General features: G+C 38.4%; 1 protein-coding gene across 2 annotated transcripts in view; it reads left to right on the plus strand.

The window, feature by feature from the left end:
* Positions 1-10,289, plus strand: part of map2k5 (mitogen-activated protein kinase kinase 5) — a 64,020-nt gene extending 53,731 nt beyond the window's left edge. For both annotated transcript variants that reach the window (XM_044354258.1, XM_044354277.1), the window contains one exon: positions 8,128-10,289. In XM_044354258.1, the coding sequence (XP_044210193.1) occupies positions 8,128-8,238 (111 nt within the window). In that variant the 3' untranslated portion in view covers positions 8,239-10,289. The remainder of the gene's footprint in view (positions 1-8,127) is intronic.
* The last annotated feature ends 898 nt before the right edge of the window (positions 10,290-11,187 follow it).

The raw sequence follows: 11,187 nt of genomic DNA on the forward strand, positions 1-11,187 counted from the left end.
GCTTTACTATTCATAGGCAGACATACACACTGAGACAAATTTCCTAGCCCCTTTTCAACCCCAGACACACCAGATGAGCCCCTCGGTTCTTCACAAAGGAACCCCTCCTGCCTCTGACTGTCCCCGAATCTAGTTACAGACTAACACACACACAAATACAGATACACACACACACACACACACACACACACACACATAAATACAGGCGGAAGCTTGGTAGCATCAAGTTTTCACTACTACGACAATAGTATCAAACACTGTTGTAAACTGTGGTTCTTATTACCAGCAAATAAACTCTGACTGGTTACTAGTTATCCATGCTACATCCCCCATAAGAACATGTCAACGTGCAGTAATTCGATCCAATGCCACCCACAGTTTCTTGGGTTGCTTCTTAATTGAATATTCCATTCATTCCAATTTAATGATATAAGACGATATGCATTTGTCCACAGCCATAAGAGCCTGAATGTCTCTGATGAGCCAGTAAACTATTTGATTTTAAATGCAGTTTTTTGAAACTACAGAAATTTTTTTTATGTGCTTGTCTGTCTTTCTGTGGTCCTCTTTTTTTTTTTGTTTGTCAGTTTTTTTGGGACAAACTACTGAATAAGCCAATTAAAAAGGACTTAAAGGATTTAATAGTAACAAACACAGGGACTTTGGCACTAAAATCACCGTTACGTTGAAAGATATCTACTTGAGTTGACTAATTTGGACGGCTGAAGCTTCATATTAGCTTCAAATTAACTTTTAAATACATTTTTGCACAGAAGGAGGACTGCGTATTTTGGCCCCCATCACTTACATTGTAAGTGCATTATGAAGGGATCTTCTACTGGTCAGTATGAACAGGAGGAATGATTACAGCAAGAAAAACCTGTTTCAATGTTCATTTGGGCTCCTGACTGTTGTTTTAAGACAGACTTGAATAATTGTGAACCCGTCCTTTAATATCACTGACTGACTGACTTAGTGACTCACTAATGTTGAGACACACATGCATGAGATAAGGCAGATTATCTAATTTATTGTATTCATTTTGGATAAATAAAAGTAGCTGATCAAGCCACTTACTTAGCTTACTTACAAGGTTATGACCCTCCTAAACCCTGGAACAAATACTGTGTTTGTCTTTATTGACTTGGTTTTTATCTATTTAAAAAGAGGTGATGTATGATATTCTATTTTCATTGCTATTGCAGTATTTTACAGCAATACTGTCAGGGATAAGAGAGTGATATTGACTATATTACACGTTTAATCATCCATACAGTATGGGTAGTTTTTGGTAATGATTCATGTGTGTGATGTCTTGTACAAAGTTTAGTTATTATGTATGTCAAACTTAACTTTGTAAGCTTTAATTTCTGAGGATTAGCTGCCTTTACGTTTACATCGCTATATGTGCGAAAAGGATTTTCACATGCATGCTTACATATCATCGCACTTCCTCAGGGTTCTTCTTGTCAAAATCACTGATGTCCTTAAACTTTCCTGTCAGCACCTCCGCTTCCACATGTTTTCACATTTCACCCTTGGGTCTTCATTGACATAAACCCCATTCACACATAGTGGTACACTACAGTATGGCACCGCTGCACAACTGTCACGTCATTTTGAATAATAGCTGAAGTTGAAATGACAATCAAATTGATGTTTAGACCTTGTACCTTTTTTTTTTTTTCTTCACATAAAAATCCATATTGGCATATGCATAAAGAAAGTCTCTTTCTTTGTGAATCATCCTTTTTTTTCCAGGTATGACATGAAAATAGACAGCAATGAATATTGTGGCTAAAGCAAGCTAGTCCCATTGTTTAGGAAGGTTAATTGGTCAGTTTACCCGTGAATTGATGATTAGACAGGAATGTATTGGTTTCTCCAATGGATTTTTAGAACTAAGAATATCAGTAAGTAGCTCTTTAACATATTTATTCATTTCATATGACTTTTTACCATTTTTTTCTCCCAGGGTCGGATTGGCCATCAGGAGCCCCGGGAGAAATTCTGGTGGGCAGGTTGCATTATTAGCCTGGGCCGGTCTGTGTAAAAAAGTTTAGTTTTTTTTGTCCCAGTCTGACCCTGTTTTCTCCAAATATACAGTAACCAAATACAGAAAAACTAAAGTCCTGGTCACAGCTAACTGCTGTTGGTCTTGGGGGGCGGGGGGGGGGGGGGGGGGGGGGGGGGTTGTAGACTCTCACGTCTTTCTGTTAATTGCCAACCACTTTGTTTCAGCTGTTGTCAGTGAGCTTCAAGAAGATCAAAATACTTGTGGATGTTTACCTTCTCCTGCCCACTGTCCACCTCTCCATGATTGTGACCAGCCAGTAGGATTTGTTAGTTCAGAAACAAGAAACATGGTATGATCTCCAAGCACAGCAAAGCCAGAAACTCTCCAGCTAGACAGTAAACCGGGGCTGCTGTTGTGGTGGACGAGCATTGTTGCACTCACTTTTATATACTTGGTTGGGGACTAAACTAGCCCATGAAATCAGTGATGCTCTTGCACATTTTACCGTCCTTTTTTATACCTTTTTCCATTTCGGTGGCTAACATTTAGTGTTTTGGCTCATTTATTGGTGGATATCTGGAAAAAGCCCTGCCTTACTATGCAGACATTTTTGAAAGCAGCAGATAGTTTTGAAAGTAGCATTAGATGCTTGGATCATTAAGTTTAGAGGGGAAACAGCATTGTAACCCTCCTAAGAGAAGTTTCATTGCATTCTCTGTGAACTGAGATTGGCCAAAGTGCTCACACACTTTTCACCATTCATACACACACCTGCCAGTGCCAGGCAGTTTCCAGAGGGAGCTAGTGATTAGCATGTAAATCTGTAAAGACCTAGTTATTCTATCTACCTCCTCACCCTTCTCTCTTACACACTCACGCTCACACTGACACACACACACACCATGTTTCTTCCAACACTATTCTAATGAGGTGATGACCAGTCTCTTGTTATAATTGCCTCAAACTCGTTTTAATTTCTTCTGAGCGTATTAATCATACATAGAGTTATTTAAAACTGCATAAATTAATCTTAGATTAAACAGACCCTTCAAAGGCTTCAAACAATTAAAGAGTTAGGTAGAATTTCCCCTGGGTTTAAGCCATTTCTGTTTCAGCAGCACAGTTGCAGGTGATTATCCCATTTTGATGTGGCCAGACGGTGATTAATGTAACTTTTAAATGAGTCCTTCCCCCATCTCACCTCTGTCCACACACCGCTACAGCAGGAAGTCAGAACACCTTCAATGACCTAACTAAGGAGTAGTTATTCACTTTGTATTTATAACTCTTACCTTACAGTCTCCATATTTAATTTAAGTTGCAGGTAATTTAATTATTCGATTATGCGTGTGTGCGCACTTTAATTACCCATGTTGTGGGGACGTAGATCTGTTTACACAGTCAAGCTGCGAGGACTCGATCGCCTCCCTTTTGTGGACAAAAAAGCAAGTCCCCATAATGTCAGTGATTAAATTTTTAGGGTTAAGACTTGGTTTAGGGCTAAGGTTAGTTTTAGGGTTAGTCTCCAGGAAAAAAGTCAATGTAATGTCCTCTAAAGAGATGAAACACGACTTTGTGTGTGTTTGTGTGTCCATCAAACCGAAAGGTCAGGAGCCCCCCAGGAGTCACAGGATAACCCAGAGGGGTCACGAGCAGATAAACAAATTTTTCTGCTATACAAACTTCCAAATTTTAACTTTATTCTTGTGAAATAGTTAATAGTTTTTTCCTCTTCAGGACCAAAACTTCCACTGCTCACAGCTCATAGACGTATCCAGTCTGTGACAAAGAGTAACCAGTAAGAAGGGTCACAGAGCCATGAAGTGCAGCTGGATCAAGTCCCGTCTATATCAAACATGCTTGATATCTGCAATGTATTGGTGATTGTGCAGCTCTGGAAAATGTCAGTAGTGTATGGTGAAATGTGAGTGGCTGTTTTTAATTCAGTATGTAAGCACAATGAAATTGGGACCAAGGGAAAAATTTGTTTGTACTTTTAGTAACTGTTCCATAGCTTTCAATCAAATCACACAGTTGAAGGCAGACGGAGTTTGACCATTTGTCATAGAATTACAAATGTTCAAATTTCCATTTTTGTGTGTGCTTGTTTTTTGTTCATGGCTTAAAAGTTGAGAGTGAAAGTTCATTCTTCATCTTGGAAACGGCAGTTGACAAACAACCTCATCAAAAGATAAGTTTACTATAACTTTGTCTTGTTTCACTTTCTGGTTTAACTGGTATCTCTCCTGTAGGCTTTCTGTACTTCTCTCTTTTCTCACCTTCTTTATCTCAGTCATTGTTTTACATTATTCACAAAACTACTTTCAACCAGGTGGAAATACTTACTGAGTTGAAGGATAAATAGAGAGAGAAAAGAAAGATCAGCTGAATCTGAATGACAGCTTCAGGTGAAAAATATAGAAAGTGTTAGTTAATGTTGTTTCTACGGCGTCTTGGGATGTGTGATTGTGTGGTGTGAGTGTGGTATGCCAAGCCAAAGCGACGCACCTTCATCCAGGTCAAATTCCAGCAGACGTCGACGGCCTGTCAGGGTTAATTTCTAGAGCAGAGGTGGAGCGCTGGATTTTAAAAACATCACCCAGGACTTCCTCCTTTATTTCTGTATCACTCCCTCTCTACTGAGGCAAGGAAGAATGATTGATGAGATGAGTATTCAGCACATCGGGGCACCCAGGAGCGTCCACTCCACCCGTCTCATACTGACACACACACACACACACACACTCGCACACACTGATATGAGAGTAATTAACCTCAGACTGTGTTAACCCCAGCTGCCCATTAGAAGGACAACAGGATTGATGGGGCTCCCCCCAGTCCTTCACAACTCTCCACAGTTTGTGCAGGATTGGAGCACAGTGGAATGTGTGGAAAATATAAAACGACACCAGACTAAACACGTGGTGATTGTAGTAGTCAAAGAAAGAATTGACGTCACACGTAAGTCAATTTGATTTTGGTAGATTTCAACTGTGGTGCTACAAACTTACAAAGTTGTCCTTTTAACTTATTATGTTGTATTTACCTGTCATGTGATTTAGTTTCTGCAAAAGGACGAGGACGATACAAGCAGGAGCCTGTCCCACTTTGTTTCTAATCTTACATCGTCTGCACCAGTTTGGGTGTTGCTGGGGGGGGGGGGGGGGGGGGGGGTTGAACACTGCGCCACCACAGAAGAAACAGCTGAGAACAACAATACTCACCTTGAAATCACTTTTACACGTCAAACATCTGAGACAAACTATTTACATTATGTCACTGTTACAGAGGGGCGTTAATAGTATTCTGAAAGCTTTGCATACTGACAACATTACTTGCAGTGCTGAAAAGCTCATTTGAATGATTGTAAAAGATGTTTGGGAATGTTTTTGTGGTTTTATGAGCATGTGAAACAAAATGTTCTTATTAATTCACTTGTTCAATCTCCTCTGTAAGTCTTTTGTTTTTCAGACATCGTTGTATTCTGAATTTACATGCAGCATCTCAGTAAAACTCAAATCCCTCTTTTGTGAGTCAGCATCTTAAGGTGTCAGTATGCTTCATATATTTCCCGTCAGATAGTCGAACCGTGTCTGAAATGCCTTCCTCTCACACCTTTCAACTGTCAGTTTCTATAACTCTCCAAAACCGACAATAGAACAGTCTTTCCCACACTGGCCAGGTGTGCAGAGGTGGAAAAAGTATGCAGAGTTTGCACTTTCATGCTCTCGTTTTTCACACAGCTACTTTTGTTAGTTTCCGTATGTATAACCAAGTGCAACACCATGAGGTGTGCGTTGTGATCCCCATTTGAATGATTTTATCATGTCTCACGCCTCACATTTTTTACCCTGCAACCATTTCGAACAGCTGTAAGGGCTTTTACCTGTAGATGAGGTTGACGACACATTGTACGATATAGTTCGCTTCAAGCGTACTCCGGCCTTTAGTTCGAGACAGCCTCCTATTAGCCATGTACAACGGTGACGGTCTCTGGTTGCTGTTAAGAGCAGATATTGTTAAAATCAGTGTTGACAAGTTAATTTCAACTGGCCGGACACAATGTTGTTTAACTAATTGGTCAGCTAGACGCCACAAATAAAATTCATGGACAGCTTCAGTTGACTTGTCTCATTTACAACCTCGTCCCCTCTCGCCTTTGACCCCTTCTGTGACCTCTGTGACCTCTTGCTCAGGTCTGGAAAGTCTCCCAGATGAGGCGGGTGATTGGGACTGTTGTCATTGAGATATCACATGTGACATCTCTGTTTCAGTCCTGCAGCAGTAACAAGTGAACTCTACCAGCATTTAATAAACGTGATGAGCCACCAATCAGCAGAGAGCATCGTGTCTGAGCTCGATTACCGGCACCACTGATGAAAATCAAACAGATATTGTGATATATCTACCTCAAGAAGACAAATTAACATCAGATACAAAAGCATTTGTTATTACATCTTTTTAGGTGGTTGACCAGAAGTTTTTTGTTGTGTTTTTGCTGATACATTTTATGACAAAGCTCATTTTACAACCTGTTATGACTCACGTAGATCAATAAACTCCAAACACATTTCTTTAAAACGGCCTGACAAGCCATCACAGAAACATTTTGCACTTAAAGCCAAATCTGTTTGACTTTAATATTTAAGAGTGTTTAACGACGTTCCTGTTTAATTTATTTGTATTTTATTATTATTTCTTGACTAATGATTTAGAATAATTATACAAGTAAAACTGAACAACACACTTCACATAAAGCTGCTGAAATGTTTGCAGCTTCAATCTGTTAATAATAAAACTGATAATAAAAAATATTGCACTACGGTTATAAACAATTTTTAATAGCTGTTAGAATATAATTTCTCACTTTTATGAGAAAGCTCATTATTTGTGTTGACTATTTTTATCGCCGCTCCAGTTTGTCGTAGTTATTCTGAAGTCAGGTGGATGGAAAAAGATTAGTGCCAACAGAGATATTAAAGCGCCTAACTCAGAAACATCTGATTGAATAAATAAATTTAAAAATTTGCCATTTAAGTACAATTTTGAACTTGTTTTTGGAAATACAAATTCTGTTGTCTAACTTTATTGTTTCAGGCTATGCTGGGCCGTGTTAAAGAAAAAAACACCTGGTCTTTGCATAGAAGTCTCAAGATTTTCAATCCATTTTTATTTAGAGGTTTATTTTTCATGTTGCAAATTCAGAATTTTGTGATTCAACTAAAATCTTTGGAGACACTTATTGCGCCATTTCTTCAAAATCTAAATCCAAAACTTACTGGAGCTGATATTAGTCAACGATAATCTATTAATCGTTTATGTCATTGACTCACAGTTACATAACATTTCCTAGGTCAAGCTTCTAAAGTTGCAACCAAACTCCTGCAGACTGTCTAATCTGTGCTGATACATTTATTTGCAACGTTTCGGTGTGAGATCTTCATCAGGCGTATAGTTTATGACAATGAGAAGTCTTAAATAAGGAGCGACTGTAAACCTGCAACCAATTACATTCTCCAAGTGCAATAGGAAAGCATGGATACCAAACATCAATTTATTATATGACAGTCTCCAATATCATACATGGAGCTAGAGATGTAAAACACTCTATATAGTAACAGCCATAAATGTACCCAATAATGCATCTAATGTTTATATTAAATGAGTAGATTACCATAAAATAAATGCTTAAAGCCCCAAAGGCTAAACTTCATTTTCAAAAAGATGCATTACCAAATATTGCAGGTTACATTCGTAGATGAACCCAACATAACATTTAGAAAACACCAATAATACATTTACTTAAAACCCTCCACAATAGTAAATACATTAGACATCAATGCCTCAAAAAATACACGTAGCTTTCATTTATTCATTCATGCAAGTTTCTAAAATGTGAGAATTCTTTCAATGGGAAGACGTAAGAAAATTGTGACGGACATTTTTCACCATTCTCTCTACTCTCATTTTATAGACCAAACAATTCATCGATGACTCAAGAAAATAATTAGCAGATTAATCGATTATGAAAACAATTAGTTGCAGCCCTAAAAATTCAAACTTGTCAAATGTTTTCTTCATTAAAACTTCTTCTTCTCTCTTATTTTTAGGATCATTCCTTCATCATACAGTTTAATGATGGAAACGCAGAGGTCGTGTCGATGTGGGTTTGTCGCTGTTTGGAGGAGAGACGAGCGCAGCAGGCTCAGGGACGCATCTGACGTCCTCCTGACGTCCGCCCAAGATGGACGGTGATGTTTGACCACGAACCTTGAACACTTATCAAACGCTTCGGGGTCAAGTACGTCAATATGCACTGTACAAAGGACTTTATGTACATGGACAAAAATCACTAGATGTTTAAGACTTCATGTGAGTAACTCTTCATTTAACAGCACTTTTGCGCCGTGACGATGAAGAGCTCACACCCTTTGAACTGAATATTAATCTCTGCATCCAAAAAAGTGCAGAGAGCAAATTCTTCCCAGCGTGGGTCTCCATCCGCGGCTTCGTCCCCACGCTTTTTTCCGGGAATAAACAGAAATGCAGTGAGCATCCTGATGTGATGAACGGAGGTAAACGGTCCCGAATTAAAGGATTAGTGACTATAAATAACTTCACAGTTTAAGACTACAATACGCTGACAGAGTTGTGCTCTGTTTCTGGGATGGTATCTCAAACAACCGTCTTGTGCTTTACTGTTGACAGCCCTCTAGTGAATGTTAAGGTTTTTGCCTGTGAGTAACTGCCCATGTGTGTGCCTGTTTTACCAGTGGTATAATTTATTACCTCAGCAAACGTAGGTTGTTATTGTAATAGCAAGGCTTCCCCCAAAAATGTACCTATTATCAATGCCTGGACTAGAGTATTAGTCTCCCAGTTATTCCCAAACCTTGAGGTTGGAGAATAAATGGCTTCAAAGCTCTTGTCTCTTTGTCTAAAGGGGTGTTTGTGTTAGTGAACAACAAGCCCAACAAGTACCAGTGAGTCCGAAAGCAGCACTGCAGTGTTAGACTGGAATGAAATATTGACCACAGTCTTTTCTTGATTGATAATGTTACTAACATTCACCTTCACCGGAAGGAACCAGAGGTTTTCTTTTCATTTAAACCAGTTTCTACTCAGTTGCTTTTCTTTCCATTTGCGCAGACATGCCTGATGGTGAACGCCTACTGAATCAACTATTACAGGCAGATCTCCACACACACTCTTTAGCTTTTTGTTTTTTCTTACAAACCATTGAGAGTAAGAGAAAGTATGGACGGTTAGTAACGTAACAGAGATCATAACTCTTCTTCCCCTTATAAACCAACACTTTTTTTCCATTTTAAATACTTGTTTTATCCTTACTTTAGTAAGCTATATCATGAACTGTACAGAAATAACGATATTATATTGCATTGCCTAATGAGATCAGTTGATAAACTATAAAGGGAGTACATTAATGCAGTGCACTAAACACCAAAGACCATTGACGAGCCAAATGGTGAATTATATCCCATGACTGAGGCAAACGTAATGGATTAAGTGACGACGAATGCTTTGACAAGGTCTTTATGTGCAGCTGATGGAATGTGTAGCACTCAAGTGCAATTAAATGCCGTTTCTTCCACAAAGGCCAAGTAAAAGCAGCCTACAGTAACGCGATGTGTACAGTGTGATCATCGCTGGAAAAAGAATGTAACGGCAAACAGTAAAAGAGCACCGATTTTTCTTTAACATGTGATTTGTAGTTTCTTCAGTTCCCTGTTAGATGTGCTTTTGTCCTCTTTAAATGATGAGGAAACACACAGATGGTAGAATTCAATCACTGGTTTTTGACTGTAATTTAAATCTGAGAACACAGTTGTTGTTGTTGTTGTTTGTAGCACAATTACACATTGCGCCAGCGTGTCTTTCACAGTTTTGGAACTCTGCATCAAAATGTGTCATATATTTGCATAACCAAGCCTAATGTGAGACCCTTTTTTTCATCAGTATGGTTTTCTAGCATCGTATGTAGAATTTCTGCCACTTAAACATTAAACATTTACTGTCGTGTGTAACTGACCCTCGTCCTGACAGAAAATGAAGGAAACACTGCATGCGTGAGGAAAACCCAAGCTGTGTCCCAAGTCCATACTCCATACTGAATTTAAGTACATTCAAAATTTATTATTTTTATTATTATCATCTCTGAATATACAAAATTTGTTATACTCAAAGATGCAAGTATTTGCTTTTTTTTGTGTTGTTGGTGAACACGATGGTTCAGCAGCTCCAGAAACATCTTTTTTCAATTCAAGATCCACTTGACAGCTTACTCCAGAGCTTTCATGCTCATCTTGTGTTCTTCCAGCTTTCAAACCAAAAACAAAGTTTCACACTCAAAAATATTAAATCTTTGGACAAACATTTAGTTTTCTCTTGTCCAGCTGTGCACATGTTAGTGCAAAATTATAAAGTGCAATAATTTCTTGAAAACTATAAACCATGAAAACATGCAGTGTAATAATGTATCAGTATGTCAGATGGATTTAGGACACAGCACCACAGTCTGGTGGTTATCACTTCTTATTGCATAATTGAACCAAACAGGGTACGATGTGGAAGGGAAACTTTTCAGTGTCCTCTGCTTGTTGTGTTCAGAAGTCGAGTCATAAATTTCATACATGATCAATATATGACATATATAATCATAAACTACATTAAATTGACCTTCAAATGGAATCCCTTTCCATATCTAGTCCTCTATTATTGCTGCAGGAACCTCAACTAAGTTTGTTTTATTTAATTATCCTTCACTCTGTTACAGCAGCTATGGTACAGTTTGTGAGCTGAATCATTCCAAATTGTTTGTTTGTTAATGAAAGTGAAGTGAACTGTTTTTTTTTTTTGTTTTGTTTTGTTTTTTTAATGAGTGTACACAATCAGCAGAGGCGCGATGTGTCATGATCCCTCCCATATTCACAAAGTTCACGGGTGCCATTATTTGCCTCTGAAAACTGAAAATGAGGCACAGCCTTTTGAATTTAATGTACATAAATACGCTTTTACCTTCACTTTGGGAAGGGTGTTAGTGCAAAGTGCCACCATAAGATGACATGATAAGCAGAAAGATTTTAATATGATCCAGTACCAACAGTTGTTCAAGATGAATAGAATATCTACTCTCTATTATTCCACATATT

Source organism: Thunnus albacares, chromosome 1 (genome assembly GCF_914725855.1).
Source record: "Thunnus albacares chromosome 1, fThuAlb1.1, whole genome shotgun sequence".
Lineage (NCBI taxonomy): Eukaryota > Metazoa > Chordata > Actinopteri > Scombriformes > Scombridae > Thunnus > Thunnus albacares.